The sequence below is a fragment of the Abrus precatorius genome, unplaced genomic scaffold (genome assembly GCF_003935025.1).
Source record: "Abrus precatorius isolate BTA unplaced genomic scaffold, Abrus_2018 Scaffold10, whole genome shotgun sequence".
Taxonomy (NCBI): Eukaryota; Viridiplantae; Streptophyta; class Magnoliopsida; order Fabales; family Fabaceae; genus Abrus; species Abrus precatorius.
Window position 1 is genome coordinate 4,730,726 of NW_020874292.1, and position 26,721 is coordinate 4,757,446.

General features: G+C 29.9%; 3 protein-coding genes across 7 annotated transcripts; 1 reads left to right on the plus strand and 2 right to left on the minus strand.

The window, feature by feature from the left end:
• Window positions 1-6,049: 6,049 nt before the first annotated feature.
• Window positions 6,050-8,518, minus strand: LOC113868893 (probable glycosyltransferase At5g03795). The gene is made up of 4 exons (XM_027504874.1): window positions 8,243-8,518; window positions 7,853-8,073; window positions 7,241-7,586; window positions 6,050-6,715 (listed from the first exon to the last, which is right to left on the minus strand). Exons 1-4 carry the CDS (start codon window positions 8,516-8,518, stop codon window positions 6,050-6,052), a joined length of 1,509 nt encoding a protein of 502 aa, XP_027360675.1.
• Window positions 8,519-12,066: 3,548 nt separating this feature from the next.
• On the plus strand, window positions 12,067-17,811 carry LOC113869161 (ferrochelatase-2, chloroplastic-like). 3 transcript variants are annotated; one of them, XM_027505353.1, is made up of 10 exons: window positions 12,067-12,536; window positions 13,240-13,573; window positions 13,710-13,853; window positions 14,445-14,546; window positions 15,342-15,445; window positions 15,543-15,669; window positions 16,030-16,182; window positions 16,561-16,661; window positions 16,769-16,970; window positions 17,122-17,811. In XM_027505353.1, exons 1-10 carry the CDS (start codon window positions 12,430-12,432, stop codon window positions 17,347-17,349), a joined length of 1,602 nt encoding a protein of 533 aa, XP_027361154.1. In that variant the 5' UTR covers window positions 12,067-12,429; the 3' UTR covers window positions 17,350-17,811. The 3 variants fall into 3 exon arrangements, with proteins under 3 accessions (XP_027361154.1, XP_027361145.1, XP_027361162.1); XM_027505344.1 differs by having other exon boundaries at window positions 12,134-12,536; window positions 15,997-16,182; window positions 17,122-17,705; XM_027505361.1 differs by having other exon boundaries at window positions 12,141-12,536; window positions 15,393-15,445; window positions 17,122-17,731.
• Window positions 17,812-20,896: 3,085 nt separating this feature from the next.
• On the minus strand, window positions 20,897-26,552 carry LOC113848194 (TOM1-like protein 5). 3 transcript variants are annotated; one of them, XM_027477601.1, is made up of 11 exons: window positions 26,124-26,552; window positions 25,574-25,663; window positions 24,807-24,925; window positions 23,971-24,049; window positions 23,655-23,753; window positions 23,454-23,567; window positions 22,783-22,943; window positions 22,417-22,492; window positions 22,252-22,337; window positions 21,618-21,779; window positions 20,897-21,515 (listed from the first exon to the last, which is right to left on the minus strand). In XM_027477601.1, exons 3-11 carry the CDS (start codon window positions 24,905-24,907, stop codon window positions 21,149-21,151), a joined length of 1,245 nt encoding a protein of 414 aa, XP_027333402.1. In that variant the 5' UTR covers window positions 24,908-24,925; window positions 25,574-25,663; window positions 26,124-26,552; the 3' UTR covers window positions 20,897-21,148. The 3 variants fall into 3 exon arrangements, with proteins under 3 accessions (XP_027333402.1, XP_027333409.1, XP_027333417.1); XM_027477608.1 differs by having other exon boundaries at window positions 20,936-21,515; window positions 25,574-25,660; XM_027477616.1 differs by having other exon boundaries at window positions 20,982-21,515; window positions 23,706-23,753.
• Window positions 26,553-26,721: the final 169 nt, after the last annotated feature.

The window sequence follows — 26,721 nt, forward strand, 5'->3', positions numbered from 1 at the left end:
TGTGCCAGCTTGGAATAGGGGCCCAACTTGGATGAGTGGGCCCAGGCCCGGATATAACGGTGTTATTAGACTGAATACCAAACAGAGTGGGCCTACCTGCAGGTTCCCCGGCCCAAGCGGTTAGAATTCGAAGCCAACGGTCCCATTTGCATTTCTTTATAAGAAGAAAACAAATAAAAGGGAGTGAAAGGGTTTGAGTCCGTTAATAGGCACTTATGAGGTTGGAGTGAGTCGCCCCACATTTTGCCTTGGATGCGTTCAGTGTTAGCTGTATCTTTGTTTCCTTTGAATTGCAGCGAAGCCGTTGAATAGCTCTCGTTTGCCCCACATCGATCATTTCAGGGCACTAATATTTATGTTAACAATGATGATTAATAGTTTAAATTTTGAATTGAATAATAGCATCGAATGATTATTTTTATACTTAACTGAATTGAATAATAGTAGGTCCGTCCTGTTTTTCTGACACCACTTTTATCCTTTATAAAGAAATTGGCCAAATTCGTTTTAAAATTATGTTAATTGAATATGTGTTTCACTAAATTATACTTTTCACCCTCTAAATGAAGTTTTTATTTACTCTCTTAACTTTGTCTTTTTCATTTTAGTTATCTATATTTAGTTTAAGTTTTACTTCGTTTCTTTTATTTTTTTTCATTCAATTTACTCCTTTAAATTCTTCTTTTGTGTTGAAGCTTTTTTCTAACTTTAAATTTGTATTCATTTAGAGGATATTTTAGTATTTGGAAATAAAAAATATTAATAATAAAAATCATAATGTATTCGATTTGATTAATAATTACAATCACTGTTTAGTTATTGTAGAGAAAAAAAATTACAAAAATGAGTAGTTGGTCATTCATCATTTACAAACAAATAATTTAGATTAATAAGTTGAAAAAAAAAGTTATAAGATTAGACTAAAACTTAGATAAACTTAAATGATTAAATTAAATAAATAAAATTTTCACTCAAACTTTGAAGATAAAAAGTATAATTTAGTCTATATTTTTGAACATCTAGATTATAGATTTATATTTTATTATATTTATTTTTATAAATTTTTCATATTACATAAAAATATTAAAAATAAATACTACAATGAATGATCCTAAAAAGATCCAGATGACATTTCTGCTCGTTTGATACAGAGGGTCCTTATAACAAATTTTAGAATATTGAATTAATGGATTTTCTGTACTTTATTATTATTTTGTCTAACATACATTTTGTTATGACATCCTTCGAGTACATTATTAGTTTAATTTTTGAGATTATATGAATTAAATAATCTAGTCTTTGAAATTTTATTAATTTTCAATTTTTTTAAATGATGTTATTTTTTAGTTTTTAATTCAAAATAATAATAAAATATTTTAAAAATAATTATTTTTTTTATAAATTGTGAGACTAATAAATAAAAGTAAGACTAAGTTAGGAATGTGATCTTACCTGTTTAAACTCTAAACTAAACTAACTTATTCAATTAACAAAAATTAAGTTAAGGCTTTTAAAAATATCTTTTTAATTAAGAAGACCAAATTTAGTTTTTTTTTTAATTTAAGTTTGTTAGTTCACCTACAATATATATAATTTTATAATAATATTTTATTTTTTTTAAAAAGTATTATATATAAAATTAATTCTTAAACAAATAATATTTTTTTATTTATAGATATATGAAGTAAAAGAAAAAAGGCCCGAAAAGCAAGCCTAAACAGAAGGCAACAAGAAAAAAAAAAAAACATGCAAATCAAAACATATTCATGCTACATTCGCTCTCACTGGACCTTCCTCCTTAAGCCCCTATCTTTTTTTATGAAAACTTTTTATATATTATAATTGGAATTTTCTCATTCTTTGATAAAAAAATTCTCTTTTATTTTATTTTCTTTCTTTCTCTCTTTTTTTTTTTTTTTTTTACTGTTATATTTATTTTCTTCTCTTCTTCCTTCTTCTTTTTCATCTATTAACGTTGTCATAAAACATCATCTTTTTTCCTTTTTTTTCTTGAAATTTAAAGTTGAAATAATTGCTTTATTAACAACTTTCTTTACTACTTTAGCATGAAACATGATAATTGCTAGCAAAGTCAATCAAAATTAAATAAAAATAACAAAATATATGGAAATGAAGTAAAAAACAGTATCTTCTTTTAACACTTAGTTATTTATATTTGATAATAAAATTAATACAAGTGAAATAAATATATTTACTTTCAATATTTTATTTTTTATTAAGTCATATATTTTAAGGGAGCATATTGTATTATATATCATTTATTTGTCAAAGTATTGTAATATCATTATTAGATATTATTATTCTCTATTATTCTATGTAGTTAGAGATTTTTATCCTTCTCTTTGATATACGTGTTACTAAGTATTGAAAATATTATTATCTTTAAAAAAAAACTAAAATATATACCTTATTCTAAAATCTAGATTAAAATTTCATTTTTCATTTCTGATTACTTTTCATATATTATTATTATTATTATTATAACATTTTTTTTCTAAAATACCAATATGACACATTGCTTCTTTTAATGGCAAAACTTTTACATTTTTTTTTATCATCATTCAACTAATGTTAGATTTAAATTTTATTTAATCTTTTTTTTTTGTTTAAAACACTTATAAGCCTAAATTTGACTAAAAAAGTCTTCCTCTCATTGACACATACTTGTAGGCTAAATCTAAGACAATTTTTCTGTTATTGTCAACTCCTTAATATCTTTACTACTCTTGAAACCTTATACTCACAACATTAGTGATTTAGAGTAAGACATTTAAGTTCATCTTAGTCTCAACCGAAATGACTTTATTGTAGCACATGCTCATCGATATTCTGACACTTTTAACAAGTGGCAATTTTATTAGACATGTAATGACTCACCATGTGTGCTAAAAAAAAATCTATTAACACCTATGTAAAGAGAAAATTCTCTTAGCCCAAGTATGTATTTTATTGTATTCTACCCTACTTTTGACCAACTTTCTCTAACTTAAGCATTGAAGTGTTTCTGCTAGAATCACCTACCAAAGATATTCAATATCAAAAAAGCTATATCCTAGCAATTTGGTATTCAATATCTGGTAAAACTATTTCCAAAATTACCATGGAGAATACCTTCTATCAATAAAAAAAATACTTGCAAGACAACCAAGATTCACCTTAGCCTAGGCTTAAAGAAGTTCCTAGAAAGGCTATGAGGTTCACCTTAGCCAAAGCTCACCCCAGAAAAATTTCAAGTTTCAACTCAATCAGATCTCAATGTTTACCTTTGCATAGTCTTAAAAGGTTCATCTTGACCAAGGTGGGAAGAGCACTAAAAAGGCATCCAAGTTCACCTCGGCCAAGTTGTTAAAAGCACTAGAACAACCTCAAGATTCATCCCAATCAAGGTGTGAAGAGAACTAGCAAGGGTCTAAAGATTCATCCCAGTCAAGGTATGAAGAGTACAAAAAAAGCTTCAAGATTTATCTCGACCAAAGTGTGAAAAGTACTAGAAGGGCCTTAAGGTTCACTCTAGCCAAGGTGTGAAGAGTACTGAAATACCTCAAAATTCATCTCAGTCAAGATGTAAACAACACCAAAAAGACCTTAAGATTCATCTTAATTTAGGTGTGAAAAGCACCAGATAAAGCCTTAAGATTTAGCACTACTTAGGTGTAAAGAGAGCCATAAAATGCCATAAGGTTCACCCCATTATAGGCTCAAGGTTCACCTTAGCTAAGGTATAAAGAGTACTATAAAGGGCCTTGAGATTCACCTTGACCTAAGCTTATGGTTCACCTTAATCTAGGTGTAAAGAGAACTAAAAAGGCCTTGAACATCACCTCGACTAAAGCTTACGATTCATCTTTACATAGGCGTGGAAAGTGCCCAAAAAGACATCAAGGTTCACTTTATTTTATGTCGAAGTAGAACCTAACAATATCAAGAAACATTTCAAACCTTTCAAAAAGCCTAAGAAACTTGAAGACAATCAAAGGAAACACCATAAGGGATTTTTCAATAAATATACCTCATTGAACACTTTAATGAACTGAATTTACAAAGACATGATACTTTTTGAATTTGCCTCCATTCCTCGGCATAAGAAAGCCTTAAAATTAAGCTTAAAGAGTGTTAAACATAATCAAAGGTGCATGAAGAATGCCCAAAATTGTCATTAAAATTGATTTAAACACTTACTGTGATCATAATACATGAAGAACAACCAATGTTGCTATTAAAGATTAATCTTGTATGAAAAGGCACAAAGCATGGGTAGACAAAATTTCTAGAGATACTCAAGCAATCCCAAACCAAATCGATTAAGCAACTTGAACATTTATGATTCCTTTAGATGGTGTTTGGAAACCAAAACAATATTACACCTTACTCCTCTCACCTCAGCCTTTCCACTTCGTGATAAGCCCAAGCTAGAGAAACTGATCCAAAGTCAAACATTTAAGTTCATTTCAATATCAACTAGGATGACTTAATTGTAGTACATATGTATCTATGTTTTGACAGTTCTGACAAATGACAACTTTATCAAACATGTCATAACTCAAAATACAAACATGTAAAGTTTATCCTAATCTCACTCTTATTAGAAAAGGATTTTCAAAATTTTAAAAGTTAAAATATCTTACCCATATAATTCCAAAGAATAACTGAATTTTTACTTGATTTTCTTATACTCATGAGTCAATCTTACAATATTAAAATGGCAAAATTAGTACCATGATCCTATACTTTTATTTTTATTTTTTATTTTAATTTAATCTTTTAATTTATTTTATTTTATATTGTTCTTGTATTTATTTTTAATTTGGTCTGATTAATTAATTATGATGGTTAAAAATTTTCATAGTTTATAAAAGAATCACAATTTGTGACAGTAAAAAAATAGTCACATATGACAAATAAGACAAAATTAAGATTAAATAAAAAAATAAATGATCAAAATAAAAAATAAAATTAGAGGACTGCTCAAAATATTAACTTTACCTCTATATTTCAGAAGTCACCTATTCATGTGTATTATAATTAAGGCTTTGTTCTTGTAACTCACAGTATAGTACTAGTCGCAAGAATCGCTGTGCATGAAAATAATAGTTGTTTGATTGCATTCTCAATCGCCAAGCATGAAAACAATAGTTGTAATCTGATTACATAATAAAATCTAATTTACCTTTATTTTTTCTTGTTATCTCCAAAATAGTTGTAAACAAAATGCTTTTTATAAGAAACAACATTGTAAGAGCTTGATGAACAATGAGCTCTACCAAGTAACGTTGTCTGATTGTACTTCTCAAGTCTCTTGGAGAAAGAAGCACGATCACGCTTAAAAGGAATAGAATTAGAATCATAATGAGGAAAGTACTTGCAATTTACTACAATATCTCTCTCTAATAAAAATATAGTAACGTGTTGGGAGTTGTGGCTATACTATATTAAACTACATGTGTAGGTTGACATGTTTCAGATCAAGAAATGGAGCACATTGACGATGAATCTATTATACGTAAACACTACTAGTCAGTCAGTCTCTACGTTTAGAGGTTTTAACCAATATAAAAAGAGAAAAAAAAAATCTAAATCTAAAAAATTTGTTGATAATAATATTGATACTAATAACAATAACAATAATAATAATAATAATATTCTCACACAAACTTTCTCTTACATTTTTTTATATTTTTTCTATCATATTATCGATCATATTTTTTTTCCTCTCTCTCTGTGTCTATTTAACACCTCATTTTAAAGAAGTATTAACTGACCTAGGACTATCACATGTTCATAGTCTCGACTAATCACCACAAGATATGTGATCATGTTTTAATTAATAAAAAAGAAAATAAAGCTTTGCCAGATGTTATATGATGATTAGTCAAGACCATTAACAGGTGGTGGTTCTAGATGGCCCAACAATTTCTATCACCTGGATGTGAAAATATATCACTACTGTGATATTAGCCATCAATCATCACATAAGAAACTTCTAGGTACTGTACATGCTAGGAGTAGAATGTGTCTGGTGGATTTGATGTTAATGATCTTGAATATGGACATTCAACCTCCTAAGCCAAATGGAATGGATAGTCATGTGGAACACATCGAACCTCTTTGGAGGCTCATTAGGCACAAAATGCCTTTGCACTTGTTTTACTCGCTTCAACATCCTCAAGTACTGCCTTTGTGAAATGCCCATTAGTATCTTTTTGATGTTGGGAATTTCTTTCACGTCCACTTGAATTGAAAATGATTTCCAATTCAAAACATCACTAAAGGGTGGAACATAGCTATCAGAAATTAGGACAGGCACACATTCTGCAAATATTGCTTCCACTATTCTGGGACTAGCAACTTCATAACCACTTGGGCACAGGCAAAACTTGCTGCTTCTAAGCTTTGTGTAATAAGAAACTCCTTGAGGAAGTTCCTCGTAGACTTGCACATCTTGGTCTTTGTCTTTCCATGCTTTAAGGAGTAAGTGTCTTATATGGCCATGTAGGCGACCTGCAAAGAAAGCAAGGATGGTTCTTTGAGATGGGGGGTACCCTCCTATTAGACCTGTGATTTCTCCTGTTATAAGATTAATCTCAGGAAATGACACATCCTTTGCTGGCTTGAATCCTTCAGAAGTATTTGCGTTGCAAAGAACCCTTATGGCATTGTTGAACAAGTGATCCACGTAGGTAGATGCAATTGGACCCTGTCCAGTGCCCCAAATAGGATTAGAGATGGGATAATGCCTCAACAAAATTTCTGTCACCTTCTTAAATCAATACTTATATTTTTACGCTATTTTCACTTATATATATATTTTTTTGTTTTACTTTATTTTCCATTGCATCTTTTTTTTTTTCCTCTTCTTTTTCTTATATTTCTATTTATCCATTTTCAACTTATTTAATGAATAAATATTTTATTAAAAATTATCTTAAAATAAACTAAATCAAATGTACATTAAATAGAAGGATAAAATTTAGATTAAGTTTCGTATATACTTATTATTTTAAAATTATACAATATATTCTCAATAATGCTATTTAATATTGTTCAGTTGGAGAACTTAATAACATACAATAGTATAAGCAACTTGATATAAATTTTATCCTAAAGCTTAAGACAAACTTGCATGGGTGAGTTATATCTTGTCTTCACTCCATTTGTGTTATATCTTCTAATTAATACAAGGAATTCAATTCTTTTAGAAAAGGGACACATAATTGCTTACCCAATCGTGGCAAGAGAGCATGAAATGATCATGGCCCAGGGATCGATTCCAGAAGGGATGTTTATTGGATATAATTTGTATGTAGTCTTCTACAGTAAGGCCAATGGGATTTATATTGGAGCCATGCACGTATAGATATTCGACCATCATGACCACACTGAAGGGCAGATAATACACAAAAGCTTCATCTGGATCATTAGTACGATAGTACCTCCCCTTTTCCATTTCATTTATGAATCTTCCCTCCGTGGAGTATATGCTTTTGGTTAAACCATTGTGAAACATCGGTGGCTCCCCTTCATCATACACAAAAATCTTGAACACCTTTTCCATCTCTAGGTAACTCCTGTGGACAAATTACTAAAATTATTAGAAAGCAGAATGAGGCGATCAACTAAACTTTTGTGGATGTGTATGCTTAATTTCTTTATAACCGTAATTCCCACTTTTTTTAATAGAATGCTAAAAAACATTTAATAATTCAAATACAAGGTGGTTAATTATCATGCAATAATTCTTTCACGAAAGGAATAAAACCTCCGTTCAATAATAAGGTGGTTATCGTGCATGAGTTTTGATGCAGAAACTTATGCTGGACCCAAAAATATGTACCTATGAAAGGCATTAGCGTTTCTGTAAATTGGACCTTGAGGAACATAGTCTGGATCTTGGAGGGTTGATGTAAAATTTCGAACTTTGCTAGCTTCTCTGATGGAACACCTTGCTTTAGCCAATCTACCTTCAATATTTTTCAACTTGTTGTACTTGTGAGCTCTAAGGTTCCCTTTTTCTTTACCTTTATGCTTAAACTTGGTGTCAAGCTTTTCATCACCCTGAAGACCCACCACCAATAAGACAAAGACAAAGAACCCCCGCCGCAAAAAAAAAATTAAAAAAAAAGGAAGATGAGAAAGTACCCTATAGTTAAAAGGAAAATAAAAAGTTCAATAAAACAGGTTTAGTGTATAGTTCTAACAAGTTGAATTGGAAGGAGATAAATACCTCATTGTTTTCTCTAGATTCATCATGATTTGAAGGAAATGCAGATGTATATGGAGCCTCAACATCATCATATAATGTTGAAACGCTTTTACTTTCTATATCCAAAGGGGAAGTTGGTTCTCCCCTCCAACTCCAAGAAACAACAAATGACGAGAACTTTGAAGCTCGAAGACCACAAGAAACAACAACTAGTGAAGTTATAATAAAGAAGAGTGCCACAATGTGATGATAAGACCAACAAGTAGACCAAGAGAAGCATTTTTTGGAAGCTCTCATCTTAATCTACAATATATTCATCTACTATCACACCTAATTCAGTGTAATGATGTTAAGCCGGAGAAAGAGTGATATGGGGTGTGATGCATTTCTTGGTGAGTAGAGATTCTTTACTGCATATGCCAAGTATTCTTACGTTACCACGAGTAACGTAATATAGGGGGAAAAGAAAAAAAGAGGCCATGTGTGTGGCTTTTAATAGCGGCTAAGTAGTTTGCTTTCATATGCAAGGTTGACATCTTCATATAAGTTGGCATGATAGATGAAAATAAACTTGATAATGCGATTCTCTCGTTAATTTGAATTTCGTGCACTAGTTTTATTCTCCTTCAAGTGGCAACAGTTATTAGTTAACCACTTAATTAATCACGCAGAAGAGGGAATATATTCATGGAAATAAATTTAGATGCGAGTTTGCTTTGCTGTATAAGACGGCAATCTCAAGACACTATCGAACTAAATTTTCTGTATGTGCTATTGTGCTTGTCTCTAGTTTATCAAATTATACCACCTTTATTTATTAATAACGATTCAATTCATTCTTTTATGATTGATAATTATATGTAACCATTGTTCCTTTATCTGAAAATGAAGCCATGCTTGTTAAATTAGTGGTTCATACTTCATACAAAATAATAATAAACTCCACACTGGTAAAGCTGGTAGAAAGAAAGAATGTTAGTAACACATTATTTTTAATATTATTTTAATTATTGGCTAAATATTATATAAAAATAAAAAAATTAAATTAAGAGTAAAAGAATGAAATCTAAATAATTTTTAATGAAGTATTGTCAATAATTAAGAGTGCAATTAAAAAATATGTTGAAATAAAAGATACGAATGTACTAGTGATATAAATTGAATGTCATAAATATTTTTTAATTATGTTAATATGGATATATAATTGCTAATCATCAGGAGACGATTAAATTCATTTAATTGATTCAAGGTTAATAATAGAGCCAGCTCGGATTCGATGCAAACAACATAACATTATAAAATTGAATGAGTAACATGTCAAAACGACAAAACGTGTGCGTGCTAAATGCTATAAACAATGACACTATTAAAATATTGATTATTTTATTTTCGTTGTTTTCATCAACGTAAACCATCTTTTATGCCCGTAGATTTTTGTTTTTATTTTTGTTAAAGCCCTTTCAATTTATTTTTGAATATTTTCTATTGACAAATATTATAGTTAAGATATTTTTTTTATAATTGTAGTAAACTTTTTTTAATCGACTTTTGAGGAAAAAAATTTTAAAATAAAACTTTAGATTTGAGTTTTTATATATATAATAAATTTTTAATGATAAACTCATTCGTACAAATGCGTAACTCAGGTTAAATTCATATCAAATTGAAGAATTAAAAAAAATTATATTTTACTTTTAATTATTTTATTTTATTTTATTTCTTCTTTTCTTAATTATAATTGTTAAAATATTGATTAAAAACGTTTTTTAATTACATAATAATTCATAGTTGAAAAATAGTTAAAAAATTTCTATACTATCAATATATTTTTAATTAAATTCTTTACGCAAATTTTCTGTTGTCAAGACAAAAATGTAATGTTTAATATTAATATGACCATCAAAGATGGTGTTTGTTCCTTAAACGAAAATATTTTACTAAGTCAGATTTAAAAGACAAAAAGTGAAATAAAATTAGGATTTTGTTTACCTTGATTTTTAAAGTTGAGTTTGCATCCATAAATTGAAAGCTCTAATAAAAAATTATATATTTATTATATTAAAATTATAAAAGTATATAAATATTTTTTAATAAAATTTTACTATTATTACTTATTTATTTTGTATTCTAAGAGTTAAGATTAACATTATAAAAAAAAAACAACGTAAGGCCATATTAATTTGTGGGATTACTTTTTGCACCTTTTTCTTTTCCTATTTGTAATTTTTTATTTTTAAATTTATTTTCATAAAGACGCTTATTAATTAATATTAGAGCTAAATATTTTTAAATTAATATAGCAGTGACTAATGATTTAACTTATGCAATTGAATCGATCTACTTGTAATGTCATAATGTGTGTTTTTATCTATATCTATTAATTGTTAGACTTGTTAGTCATTAATAAAAAAATTTATTAATTTTTTTAAAATTTAGAATAATTCTTGTAACTTATTTAGATATTTAAAAATGTTTATATTTCACTTTTAATTATTTTATTTATTTTATTTTATTTCTTATTTTATTAATTATAATTGTTAAAATAATGATTAAAAACATGTTTTTAATTACATAATAATTCAATGTTGAAAAATAGTTTAAAAATTTCTACACCATCAATATATTTTTAATTAAATTCTTTAAGCAATCTTTCTGTTGTCAAGACAAAGATGTAATGTATAACATTAATATGACTATCAAAGATGGTGTTTATTCCTTAAACGAAAATATTTTACTAAGTCAGATTTGAAAAGCAAAAAGTCAAATACAACTTGTATTTATATAATAAAAAAAAATCTTAACTCAAATATCTTTATTATAACTTACTTGTTTTATTAATTTTATATTAAAATATGTCAAAGTTTTTTTTGATATTAGTAATAATAAAATGGATCAACTAACTTCGTTTTAGCTCTTTGAGTTCAACGTATTTTATTTTATTAACGAATTGATCTACTTAAAGATTAAAAGATAAAATACATAAATTAAACAAAAAAGAGTTTTAAAATATAATAAAATTATATATAATTTTTTTAAAAGTTAATTATTATTATTTTAATATTTAACTTGACGAGTTAACCTATTTTATTTTCATCTACTCGTTTTTAAATGTGAATTAAGTAAGCATAAGTTAAATGAGTTGTTTAAATATGAATTAAGTTAGCATCAGTTAAATGAGTTGATAAATTCAAAATTTTAACGTAGTCCCATCATATTTAGTGGGTTTGGTGAGTCAACTCAACAAATTAAACCCACAGTACTAACTTATATTGAGATATACAATATATTTTAAAACTTTATTTCTTTTTTCAAATCATACAACACATATAAAATCTGTCATCATAGATCATATATTATATGTTTACAAATTACTCTTGTTTAGTAAATATTTGAAATTTTAGATCACTTCATAAATTTTAAAATAGATTACATTAATATAGTAAAAATTATTAAGCTATTAACATAAATTACATTATTGTGAAAATCAATTTAAAATAAAATAATTTATGATATGAGCTTCAACAATTATATATGTAAGCATAATAATTAAAAATATTTATAAAGATAAAAAATCTCTATGTATATTATTTTACTCTATTTTATTTACTTGTATTGTTTATCTCTCTTTTTACTAGAAAAACAGTTAGTTGTCTTTGCCATGTATGATGTACATCTCAAAATAGTTCTCAGTTAAATAATTAAAAATTTACATTATGTATATAATTATTTTTGTTATTTTATATACACGCCAAAGTTTTTTAAAACATTATTATATTGTAATTTAACAGATAACATAATTTAAAAAGAAAAGAGCATAAATGATGTGGAGGGTGAGTGAAGAATGAGATAAACCATAAAAGAAGAGGTGGTCGGAATTTCCTTGAAGCTCACCCACCCACCCGTCACTCTCACGGCTCAATCTCAGCCTCAACTTCAAAGGTCCCTTCTTCCTTTCATAAAACTCAACTTTCTAACGTTTACCTCAAAACCAGTCAAAAATAAAAGCATGTAATATGTAATAAATGCCTTCTCTCACCTAACTAGCCTGGTGCCAGTTCTAGCTCCTTCTGCTCCATAATAATTGGAGTGAGCCAAAGTTATCATCTTTTCTCCAAATTCATATCTGGGTATTTCTTGTTTATGCCATTGTTCCACTTTCGCATCAACCCTCATTTTTACTGCTAAAGCTGATTTAGCACTTTTAAGCTATGAACTCTCCTACTCATGTCGCTTCAACACCATCTTCTTCTTCCTCCTACAAGCTTCGTCCTCCTCCATGCCTCAGTCGCGCTTCTTGTAACCTCAAGTGTCCTCTGTAAGTGTTCCATTTTTACCACTATTATGATGTTCTTGCTCGTTTGTGGTTTTGGCCAGAACTTTGCATTTCTCAGGATTTTTTTTTTTTTTGGGAATTCGACCAATATTTTTAGTAAAATGAGGTCAATTAATCGGAAACACCGTAAAAGATGTTATATTTGTAAAATCTGAGTTATTGGCGCTGGCAATTAAAAGTTAGTTTTTCAGGCAATGTTTCTATTCATTGAGCTACATTTTATAAGAATGGCATTTTGGGGTTGGATATACAGGTCTGTGAGATTATATTACATCCGCAGAATCAAGTATTCTTTGTTCCCTCTCAAGTATAATTATATTGTCCATGACCATAAATTTTGCATTTTGAGGGGTCATGAGCATGATTGAAATTCTTGTTGCATTTTTTGTTTTTTTAATCTTTCCTTAAGCTGTGAACTGCTAGATTTTCTTCCAAATGTTTTATGTGTATAATTTATGTCTTGTTGTGCATCCAAGCCTAATTTTTCTTTGTATTACTTGTGCTAATGTAGAAACTCTTTCACTTCCTTGTTTGAAACATTTGACAATTGCAGTTTTATCGTTTTGCAAAAAGGATATGATTTAACTTCTCATATAAAATTGTACCTTCTTTGAGTCAAATATTTTGTTACCAGATGTCGAGGTTAGTAGAATTTCCCAAAGTTTATAACGTTTTACTTTCATAGGTTGTTGCCGCAAACAATCTGTAACTCTCAAAAGAAGTACCGCTGCTTTGGAGCTCATGTGGAAGCTTCTAATTCTATTAACACTAATCCCTTAAAAAATTACGTATCAGCTAGATGTTCTCCATGGTGGTCTGAAGCACAACCGCTGGCTTCTAACCAATCACTCAACAAACAGTTGTTCTCAGCAGGAGCTTTAGTAAATCCAACAACTCAAGATGTTTCTGATACAGCTCTTATTGGTGATGATAAGGTTGGCGTGTTATTGTTAAACCTTGGAGGTCCAGAGACACTAGAAGATGTCCAGCCTTTTTTGTTTAACCTTTTTGCTGACCCGGTATTACTCTAGGTTTTGCACACTTTGCATTTGAGCTGTCATTTTTTCTCCCTCTGTTCCTTTAGGTTGAGATTAACCTAAAACTATGAAGTCCTTATTGCTTGATATCAGTTATATTTTATGTACAAACATGCAGGATATAATACGATTGCCAAGGATATTTAGTTTTCTTCAAAAGCCATTGGCCCAATTTGTGTCTGTTGTAAGGGCCCCTAAAAGCAAAGAAGGCTATGCTTCAATTGGTGGTGGCTCTCCTCTTAGACGTATGACTGATGCGCAGGCATGACACTTCCTGTTAACATTTTTCTTTTTCCATTATGACATATTTTATGCTCAAATTTGTACATGGGCACAAAGACTTCAAATTCAATTTTCAGAAGAACTAATTATGTTTGAGAGGGAGTTGTTCTTACCTCCGTATATGTACCTGTTGTCTCTTGCCAATTTTCTCAAGTTTAAATTCTATAAAGTTAAAGAATAGCACATGAGCAAAGCAAAATTTGCAAAGAGCTTTCAAGAAGTCAGCGTTGTGTAATTTTAATTCGTGTAGCAATAGTGGTTATCACTATTTTTATGCGCTTACTGTTACAGCAGAAATATTTCTTTCAGTAGGGAACTCAAAGTTACCACTTCCCATCTTGTACAATTTTATATTGTCACCTTGTCGTTGTTATTTTTCCAACCATTTCAATCTGACTTTGAAATTGTCATTAATCTGTTGAGATTTTAGTTCAACTAAGTTATATTTTTGGCTGATGATTTTAAAAACAATATAAGATTATGGGATACTTAACATTTTCATTCCTATATGTACTTTTGTTTGACTCTATTATTGTCCTGGTCCTAGCACAACTAATGAATTTCTGCACAGGCTGAAGAGTTGATGAAATCTCTTTGGGCAAAGAATGTCCCGGCTAAAGTGTATGTTGGCATGCGATACTGGCATCCATTCACTGAAGAAGCTATTGAGCAGGTATTTGATCATTTCATTCTTAGTTCAGAATGTGAACATGATTAAGATTATGCCATTGTTCTACAATTTGAGTTAAAAAAATTTAGCTGGTTGATTCATATTGACATATTCTGGGAAAAAGCTTGTAAAAAATTCAAAATAAGGGTTCCTTGAAGCAATTGTCTTTGATCTGCACTATTGGGTAGCTTGCATGTGCTCCTTCAATCCTTATGAAGATATTTCTTGGCCAATACCCTTTATATATCTGAATTCTAAACTTAATTTTAATTAAAATTGTTAGTAGTTACCTTAATATTTTGCAGTCTCTTTATACTGTACTAGCAAGCACACACTGTTCATATGAAAGACTTTGAGCTCTGATTGTTAGAAACTATTGCCATTCTAAAGGTATAAAACTTGTACACATTGGGACTGTTGAATATTGCGGTGTTATAAATTCAGAGTTATGGAGTATAACTGTTTATTTGAGTCCTCTTCCTTTGAACTGACTAATACCTTAGTGTAATAATATATCAAATGCATTTGAAAAATGAATTACTATGGTTTAAAATAGTAATGCATGTATGAAAACAAATCATGTTTATAGTATTTAAAAAAAAAAAAATCTCAGGGTAAGATTTTATTAAAATGATGAAAAATCAGGAATACTTAAAATCATAGCTTGAAAGTATAACTTTTACTACTATATTTATCCTTTATCTTTTTGTGATTTCTTGCAAACCTCATTTATCATTAATTTATCCTTTACAATATGTTAAAATTTATCATAGCTTGAAAGTATAACTTTTTGTGTAGATTAAAAGGGATGGAATTACAAAGCTTGTTATTCTTCCACTTTATCCACAGTTTTCAATATCAACCAGTGGCTCAAGCCTACGTTTACTGGAGAATATATTCCGGTGATTATATAAAAATATTTTCATCACATTTATTATACTTTAAATATATAAACTATCTAATATTCTGTTATACTGTGAAATGTTATTTGTTCTTCAGAGAGGATGAATATCTAGTCAACATGCAGCACACTGTAATACCTTCGTGGTATCAACGTGAAGGATACATTAAGGCTATGGCAAATTTAATTGAAAAAGAGCTGAAGGGTTTCAAACGCCCTGAGGAGGTACAACATTATTTTAGTGTTTTCAAGTTTAATGACTTGGAAAAGAAAAAGCATGGTTCCTTGACATTTTTCTATTATCATTGTGATATTTATAATCAAATCTTGACAGCATTATTAATAATTGATAATAGGAAGAGTAACTTGCGAGATTTCATTAACCCTTACGGGTATTTGGGATGCTGTGAAATACCATTATGCTTTCTTTTTTTTTTGGTTAAAATTGCTGTGTCAACAATTCTGGTTATTACTTTTTATCTTTGTTTATAGCATTGTTGAGAAATTTGTGTTCCTAAAATTGAGTTACTCTTGCTTCTTTGTTTGTGTTAGCTTGTGAGTCCAAGTAATTCCTGCTCATTGCAGGTCATGATATTCTTTAGTGCACATGGGGTACCTCTTGCTTATGTGGAAGAGGCTGGTGATCCATACAAGGCTGAGATGGAGGAATGTGTGGATTTGATAATGGAAGAACTTGAGGCACGAAAGATAAATAATTCCTTCACTCTAGCTTATCAGGTAACTACTTTTTGTTTCTTCCCACAATTGATTCTCCAGTAGTTCTGATTGCAAGGCTCTGAGAAATAATTCACAATGAATCTGTTAGAAACTAAAAAAGAAAAATTATAATAATAAGAGGATTTTATTATTTTATCATACCAAATACATGAGTATAATTTACTATTTATAATAGTGATATTATAACCTTTAACGTACATTAAAGAATAATTGTTCTGTAAATGTCAAGTGGTTACAAACAAAAAATTATTGCCCGTAACTAAAGAATTATGGTCTTTGAACTCACACTAACACACATTTACTCACAACTTTTCAAACACTGCTTTTAGACATGTCTTTTTCTGGATTTCTAACTATTGACTGTAATTATTGTTACAGAGTAGAGTTGGACCGGTGGAATGGTTAAAACCCTATACAGACGAGACAATAGTTGAGCTTGGAAAAAAGGGTGTGAAAAGTTTGTTGGCTGTTCCTATTAGGTAAATATAATAGTTTTAGTTTACTCCTATTTATCTATATCATCTCCACCTCTTTTCTTTATCTCTTTCTCAGATGTGGACATTGTTAACTTGTGCTTAATTCACAGCTTTGTCAGCGAACATATTGAAACTCTAGAAGAAATTGATGTGGAATACAAAGAATTGGCTCTAGAATCTGGCATAGAAAAGTGGGGCCGTGTTCCTGCTTTAGGATGTGAACCCACATTCATTTCTGATTTGGCAGATGCTGTTATTGAGAGTCTCCCATATGTTGGTGCCATGGCAGCTTCAAACCTTGAAGCTCGGCAGGTATTCTTGAACTCCTCCATAAATTTATACATATTCTAGCTGGAAATGTTTCATTCAGTGTTCTTTTTAAAACACTTCCATATAGATAGTGTATTTGGTAGTTATATACTTGTGTCTTGTGATCTAATTGGAAGCTTGTGCACTTTGTCAGTCTCTGGTTCCACTTGGCAGCGTAGAAGAGTTATTGGCAACATATGATTCACAACGCAGGGAGTTACCTCCTCCAGTTATAGTGTGGGAATGGGGTTGGACAAAAAGTGCTGAAACTTGGAATGGAAGAGTAGCTATGCTGGCTGTGCTGCTTCTTTTGTTTCTACAAGTCACGGCAGGTGAGGAGGGTCTTCTGCACCAGTGGGGAACATGGCCCTCTATTAGGTGAATGAATCACTCACCTCATGCCCTCTAAGATAGAGGATTTTAGTTTGAGTTCAATTTTGATCCTTTGTCAGTATATAGTTGTTTTATACTATGATTAATCATGTCCTTGCGCGTAATTTTAAAATTTTGACTTTTCAAGTTGTTAGGATTGTCTACTAAGTTCATTTTATAATGTGTTGATGCATGACTAGATCAGTGTAAAAAACTTGACAATGGATCAAAATTTCAGTTTTGCTTGTACATGCATAATGTGAGCATCACATGCTACTAAAAATTCTATGGCATGTACTAGGGAGCTCTCAAGTCTAGTTTTAGAGACTTCATTTGTGGATGGAAACGTGAGAAAGAATTTGAATGCTATTCAGAATGTTATTGTATGTATTTAAACTACAAATCTTTGTTGATTGGTATATGAGAGTTCGAAAACCATTCGGCTGTTTTAGCTGAAAAGGAGTTAGAGAGGCAATAACGAGTTTATCAGACACTGACAAGTTTACTATTTTGTTGATCAAAAACCACACACAACTTCGGATGAAATTTAAAATGGGTAGGAAAGAAATATTATTTTTGTCCTTTTTATAAGAAATAAATAACTATTTGATTAACACTAACAAAATATAGTTATATGTCATAAATGGTCAAATTGGTAACTGAAAGCAATTGCATTTTTGTCTCCCTTACTTACAGAGTTGAGATCAATTTTAATCCCTCAATTTTCAATGGTGCAATTTTAGTTCTATTTTTCTTTTAAATTGAGCATATTTTAGTCGCATAAGATGGTGTTGTCAAGGTGTTTGAGGTCATGAAAGGAATCAGGGAAGCAATTAATGGTTTCGAGGAGAGGCTCTAGTGTGGAGATCTAAATTTTGCTAAAATGAACTAAAATTGTCGCTAATTAAAAATTGGAAAATTAAAATCAAATAACTCTATAGACAAAGGCAATTAAGTCTTAAATGAATAATATATTCACTTGTGTAAGTGTCTTAACAATATAAATCTCATATAAATACTAGTATGAAAAAATTAACAAATAATGCATTTAAAAATAAATTATTTGTTTTATTGAAAAAATAACGATAATTATTTTTTATAAAGAGTTAAAAGAAGTGGGAACTTTTTCTTTTACTTATTTGGATAAATGAAAAAAGAATAAAAAAAAAGTAGATAAGTTATAGCAAAAAAATTATAATACCAAAAAAATTATTTAATAAAAAATAAACCTTTTAATATAATATTTTTATAATACTTTAATTTTAACTTTTTTTGTTTTATTATATTATCTTAAAAATTATTTCATTATAGTAAACTAAAAGAAAAAAGAAAAGTCTCTTGCTCTCGTACCCATTTTCAGGGCAACATTGGTGAGAATTTTTTTATATGGGTTTCATGTTTTTTTCAAGCAATAGAAGACAAAGTTAATAAACAAATTAAAATAGAATTTTTCACATTAAAATTACTGCACTAGATTTCTTTTCATGCATCTGATCCATTAGATAGATATAGATAAAATAATAGAGCATGATCAAATATCATTTTCTAAGATATTCTATCTCTTATGTTTAGTAAACCAACAAGATATAATAAGTTTATCACGTAGTCTTATTATATTCTTCTCTCTGGTGTAAATCTTATCCACTGAAAAAAAGGTTAGAAATAGACTTAGATAAAATAATATAATATACCTAATTTATTATTTTAGTATATTTAGATAAAAAGAACGAGTATATTATAATTTTATCCAATTCTTTTCTAATTCTCATCTTTTTTATTTTCATCCTATCATATATATCAAACAAATTATAAAGCAAATTTTTATCTCCATTTTGTAATTACAAAATTTATTCTAATTTTGAGTGCTATTTTGTTTATTTTTTACATTTTCTCTTTCTTCACTTACCATATATATTATTCAACTATCATAAAGCTAAATAAATAAATATTATAATTGTATTTTCACCTCATAATTATAATATAAAAAATAAAAAGTATTATAAAATATTCAATTATAGTTTAATAATTAAAAATCCTTCTATAATGTAATAACAATATTTTATTAAATTAATAATGAATGCAATTTTTTTATTGTTATATATAATATATTATAATTATTCTATTATGACTTTTAAAAAATTTATAATTTATGTTTTTATAAATCTAATCAGCAACCAATTAATTATTATTTTCTTATTATATATATTTTAATGTGATATATGTGTATTAAAATAAAATTATCTCTTATATATATCTCGTTTTCTGCTCTCTCTTCAACAACTATGTTTAATGCAGTTTTTATTATATAGTCAATATCAACAATTGAGTACAAATAAAATAATTCATTATTGAATTTTTTTAATAAAAATACAAATAAAACTTATGTTTTGTTTTTATATTAATTATTATTATGAATAAAATTAGTTTTATTGGTTCGTGCATAATAATAAAAAAAAAGTGTTGATGAATCCATAACTAAAAATATTCAACGCCCAAAATTGAGACTTTTGCACTTTTCAATATTTTGGATGAATCCAATAAAATTAACTAAGAACTCTGTTTCAATTAAGAAAATGAAGGAATTTTATTTCATGCAACTTTTGATTTATTTGATATGTTTTTTTATCATTAAATATTATCGTAGAAATTACATCGAAAACAAAATTAACATTATTAACGAATTTTAAATAATAAAAATTGATTTATAATTATTTATTTATATAGAGATCAAATTGTACATTTTTTTAGTATAAAGACTAAATTAAAAAAAATATCAAAATATAGAGATTAAATATATAATTTAACTTCTTTTTTTTTAAAGTAACAATTTCGCACAACTTATGTTGTAATTTTGGTGACAAAAATGGTCTAACATTCATTATCTTACATTTCAGATTAACTCCATAAATTGAGCATACGTTTTAAAGTAAATTCCAAAAATGAAATTAATGTAGATACATATTTTAATTATATTCAATGATTTAAAATTAATTTTACCCAACTTTAAATTGAACAAATACTTGTTTATTATGCTAATTAAACAAATAGAAAAGGCAGATGTTGCTTCATTTCTAGGTTTGGGCATGACAAACTTCAAGGATGACTTATATTACAACTCACAGATGACTTCTAATGTTTTTTAAAGGTTACAGTATAATGCGATTTTTGCAATGTAGTATTGTTTTAAGCTTCTGCACAAGTTCAATTGAAAAAAAAGTAGAGTTGGGTAATGCTTAAGTTGCTGCTTTACTAACTCTTGGAGTAATATAGGATAATAAGGGTAACCAGGAACAATGGTGGAAAAGAAATGAAATAATAATAATGTAACAGGAGGCATCTTATCTCCCTTTTCTTATTCATTGCCTGAACATTAATGGGGTATGTATTGTATTGGGAGGAAAATTAACTTCCAGCTAGTTGAGAGAGTTGCATGAATTCGCTCTAATTTTATTTTGTTTTTCAAAAGTAGACACACAAACATGTAAAAGTGGTCTTTTGAAGGTTTTAGAATGTATGGAGTTGGAAGAAAATATGTAGCTTATAGAAATTAAGGAAAGAAAAAACAGTCAGTTATAACACTTGCACCTGAAACTTACAAACCTCAGGTCATAGCATATGATTTAAGAGAACTTAATTAATTACAAGTAATTTATGAACTGAAGCATAGCATATGTGTTTTCTTTTTTTCCCCTCTATACTCACCAAGACTAAAACAGAAATCACCAACTTCTCACAACTTAAATAATAGCAACTCCAAAGTTAGACAAAAATGAAAAGAAAAGCTAAAAGAGGTGCTGTTGTTAAAGAGATCAATCACTAAAATCAAAGCTTCCACTATGAGAGCTGCTTCCATTACGACTATGTAAGGAGAGTCCTCTCATGTGGCCAGACAAATTAGAACCATCCTTGTTTTCCTGAAAAAATCTCTCTCTCTCAACATGCTTTGCAGGTGGTGGTGGAATTGCCACATGATGAGGAGCCTCCCCATTATGTTTTGGACGCAGAGGTGCGATCACTACAGGTGGAGAGCGAGTATCGGCATCACGAGGTGGTGGCTCTAACGAAAGTGGTCGTATCAATGGTCGATTGAGTCTCTCTCCAAGTAAACCCATGCGAGCAATGTCAGTTTCAGTCTCCTCATCTTCTGGCCTTGCACAAGCCTTTCCCTTGCGTAATCTGCAAGGTATTAATCATACAGAGATGAAAGAATGTTGAAAACCAGTGTTATCCTTCATTACAAAATGGAAATACATGGAGCTTCAAGAACAGGCAAGGCACCTTTGAATTAACTGTTCAGGTTCCTCTTCCTCCTCTGCTTCTTCGTGATCAAATCGAATAGCAGCCGTTGTAGCTCTGCCAGCAAGAAGGTCATCATGTCTTGCAAGAACTTTCTGAAGTTGCTCATTCAATTCAATTGCTCGAGAAACTATCCTCTCATCTCTACATAAGACCCATACAAAACCAGTAACAAATACATGTGTTGTGCATAAGCAAATACATAAATATTAGGGAAAATTCCATGAAAAAAAGATATTGCTAAAAGTAATTACAGTTTAGGAATAATTAACCATTCAACTAGTCAAATATGTTCAAATAATGAGAATCCATTCATTAACTTATTTGTTCAAGAAACTAGAATGTTTTTATCACTAGTACAGATTTTGTGGTTTTAATTTTCCCATATATATATATATATATATATACTAATAAACAAAGCCTAGATAGGATTTCTTCTTTTTTTTTTTTTGGGTTTACAAAGTTTTATAGGATAAAAGTAAAGCAAAATTCTTACTACCAACAGACTAGAAGTAAAGGCATAGCCATCAATCCTCTGAACCATCTCAAGTTCACAAAGCAGAAAGAAGGAGATTGTATAGACAATAAGGAGAGACGAGAAATTTGAAGTCCTTACCGAGAAGTCATCACAAGATGCACTACCCTTTGCTTTTGAAAGGAACATTGTTCTACAAGGTCAAGGGTGAATTCATCCCTTGCTCCCTAGAAAATAAAACATTTTTTTCGGCAAAAGTCAGAAGGCAACTATTCACAGATTCAATAACTAACTCTCAGGACTCACTTGAGGATTTTGAGCATCAACAGCATCAAGGACCTCTTTCAGTACTTCTAATGCATTGCTAGCCTTTTGAATAATGCTGCAAAATACAAGCTGATGCAAATGATGATTTGAACAAATAATTTCAGAAAGAATTTATCATAAAAAACAAATCCACCCAAAAATAGGTTTTGAAACTATCTCTTATCATTCACTAAATTAGACCGAAAACAAATTATATTAGGCTGAATCTTCTTATCCCAGTTTCCATCCACTAACTAGGCAAATAATTCTCCTTACCATAATAAATATTTCAATAGTCATCTAGAAAAAGGGTCTCAACAGATCCAGTCAATCACAAGTACTCAAAAACTGAAAAGCAAAAGTCACCTTGATTCGGGGACAGTCTGGGGTTCTGCTTGCGGAGCAACTGCTTCATGTCGAGGTGAGGCCTGCTCCCTGTTTGGTACATCATTAGTCCTACTAGGTTGTGAACTAGGATGATTTGATTGGACCAATTGGTCCCTTTGAGGAAACTGCACTCCTGCACTCTGTAAAATGTATAAACCCAATGTCATGACTTTGATTTTAGTATTGGCATTCAAAGGGCATATATTGTTATTGAAAAAGACAACTATCCCTGCAACCAATTTTCTTGGCAACAACCCCTTGAATTATGTACAAAGGAGTACGAAAGTGATAGCTGTCAATAATTTTGGCAACAAATGTTACAGAGAAGTTTATTAGTAACATGAGGGCCAGCAAATACTTAATACCCAGCATATTTGCAGATCATCCATGGACTTAGCTCTAATATAGTATTACAATCATCATTACCTTAAGTTAGCACTTAGCACCATATACTCCTTCCAGTAAGCAATTAAAGATTCAATAGAAGTCAAATTGAATTCTGAGTGCTATATAGCCTCTTCTACTTCTAAAATCTTTTAATTTAAATAACCTCACTCTTTCTTTCTCTGCCAATACAACCGCCTACCACCTACTAATAGTTAAATGAATCCATATCAAACCATATGAATATCCCATGGATTTGCACCTACCACCAAATCATAATATGCATTATAATAGTGTGGAAACTTTCCAGATGCACCACCAAGGGATGTTTGTGTAGCATCTAGTAGGAGAAATATCCGCTCCCTCACAGGCAAATCAGACTGCAACCAAAGAAACAGAGAAATAAAAAATTGAGGTTAAGAAAAGCTGATAGTGCAAAATAACAAAAGTCTGTGGAGAAAACTCACCTTTTTCTTCACAATTTTCACAAGAATCGGAAGAATTCCAGTATCAATCACCTGCTCATGAATATGCTCTCCAATATTGTTCATCAACATTTCCAGCAACTAGAAAATCAATAGATCAAAGATGACTAGTAGAACACTACAGAACAGGAAAGCAATGAAAATATTCAACACAAAAAAGTCAACTAGCCAAGCTTCTCTGTATCAGATACAGTGAAAACTGTCTCTTTACATTAGCTTTTCAGTATAGGTAAAACTATTAGAAATTCACATGATAAATTATGAGTAAGCAAGTTCACAGTAAGGACATTATACTCACCATGACAGCATAAAGTTGAGTATTGGGGTGTTTGCTTCCTAGTCTCTTTTTGATAACTTTAACAGCATCTCTAGCTTGCCTGCATATTCAAAAGATATGATAGTTAAAAACAGTAACCCTGCTTGGCTTATCCTGACAATCTGACACGATAATGAGTTCATCTATGTTCATAATCAGGTGAAGAAAGCCAAGCCAGGAATAGGAGTGAACAAGAACTGTGAAGAACATAAATTGAATTACAAATTAAGATCTCATTTGGATTTGATTATTTCTTAAGATTTAAACTTTCTTTTAAAATGCTATCCTGGTAAGATCTTGATTATAAGCTGTTTTGAAAAAAGATAAGCTAATCCAACCACAGACTATGTATGTCACGCACCAGATATCAGTCATTTATCAACTACTTGAAGAGTTATAACTTTTCCTTTTGAAAAAGAAAACAAATTTCCAAATAAAAAAGGTTTGGCTAAAATGAAAAAAATCTTATTTGCAGGAACCCATCAATCAATTTCAGCAAAAAGAAAGAAAAGCTATCGTTCATCACAAATATCTTCCGATAATGAAAAACATAATTAGCTGCTAGACATAGCTCTAGTGACAAGGGTAGAGATCATAGATTCGATTCAGACATGGAGAAAAGAAAAAGCACGCAAACATTTACAAAGTGTCATAATCAAAATCTAAAACATAAAAAGCTATTCATAAACAAAATTAAATAAGTTTAGTTTCATGTGATACAATCCTACAATTGGCATCAACAATTCATTTCCCAACGTTTAAGGATATTGATACATCAGAAAGTAACACCGAACTAGAGATGCAAGCTTTGTGTGTACCTTTTATCATGAGCAACTAACTCACAGATTTCAATATTTTTTGTCCAATCAGTTTCAGCCAGTTTTTCGCTTGTTGCAGCATTGACTAGCTCAGCTGCCATCTTTTTGTAGAAAAGGATCTAAAAATTAAATAGCATATAAAATGTTAAGGATATTTCAGAAGTGGAAGCAAACATGCAACAAGAAGTTAAAAACTAAAATTAAATTCAGTGGTTTATCAACTTCCACTAGAGAGAAACAAAGCCTTCTTGATAGTTCATCCAACAAAAGGCACAAGTACAATCAAGGTTTACATATAGTTACAAAAATAAAGACAAAAACTATATAATAAAAGGATAACTTTAAATAATAAATAACGAAATTTGATGATCAAACTGAAAACAAACTCTTTCTCTGTATGATTAACATGAAGAAAGACCAAGAAAACCATAGGCAAAACCATGAAGAAGGATTTAGAGGTCAATGGTTAGCTTGTAGATATATATTTACAATGATGTTCTTTGATCCAAGTAACCAACCCCACCTAATGAAAAAAAGATTGGTTTGTTGTTGTTGTTGTTGTTGTTGTTGTATGAATAGCATGATAAAATGTAAATCATCTCCTCAGAGTTTTGGGAAGCTAAGCCATTGTCACACATAGTTTTAGTTATCACCTTTGACTGATAACCATCATATATAATTTCTGCAAGGAAGTGGATATGGCACTAGCAAAACCACATACAAAAAGGTTTCAATCACGACACTCATAATCCGTAATATCAAATCACCTTCCAGTAAATTGACCTCAATCCAATGTGAAAAATGGCATCATGTTGCAGTAGCAATCGAAATCTGAACGGTAAAGATGAACTACCCTGCTACAGAAAAAATCAAAGGCCAAAAATTCAGCATATAAGACTCAATTTCAGTATCATTACAAAGAAAATGCATTAAATAAATTAAGCCAAAATTACAATCAGTCCGACCAGAAGTTAAATGGGTACTTCATAAAAAGAAGTATAACCCAGGAGGAGCAAAACAAACGAACACGCTGAGATGATACAATGAAAAATGTGGAGTTAAAATTGTTGCACATTGCCCAGTACTTTCTTTCCTCATAAGGAAGGATAAACATGAAGGGTATCATAATTAAGCTCAAAAAACCTGAATTGCTTTAACCTCTAAACTGAATCATGCTTTCAATTGCTCTCAGATCTAAGCTAGACACATCAACAAAACCCAGAGCCACAAGAGACACAATTCAAAAACAGAAAAGTAAAAACCTTTAAAAAATCAAAACTTTGGCGAGTTTGATCTCTTGGGAGTGAGAATTAGTACCTGTGAAGACGGAAACCACGATAGAGATTACGAGGAAGAAGCCAAGAAAACACTGATAGGCCCTAAAGAGCTTCAGCATTTCAATTAACGGAAGATCAATTGCCAATTTTCTTGCTTTTTCTCTTTTTCTTAACTTTAACCTTTTTTGGCATATGATGATTGTGAAATTGGCAAGTGGGGAACTGAGTATTTTAAGGTTGTGGACAAATTGTTGTTTTGCAGAGAAAAAGATAATGGTATATTGGGAGGGTTTGCTAGTGTATAGTTGTTGTTGTTATGTGAGAAATTAAATAAAAAATAAAATTATTACAGGAATTGAAAATGGTTAGAAAGAGAATCTAAGGTTGGCTGTTACGGTTTTCTTCTTTAGAGAGACGGCACCGCCATTAGGGCTGTCTGTCCCAAAAGCTAATGCTTCTTTTCCAATGAATGACTCCAATTGCTAACATCAACCTTTGTTCATCCTTTCTCTTCATGCTTCTTCCCTCCTTAATTGACACGTGTCCCTTAGTTTTAAGTGTGCCTTCACTTCTTCTATTTCATTTTCTTCCCATGATTTACATTTTATTTAATTATTTCTTTAAAAAATAAACCCTTC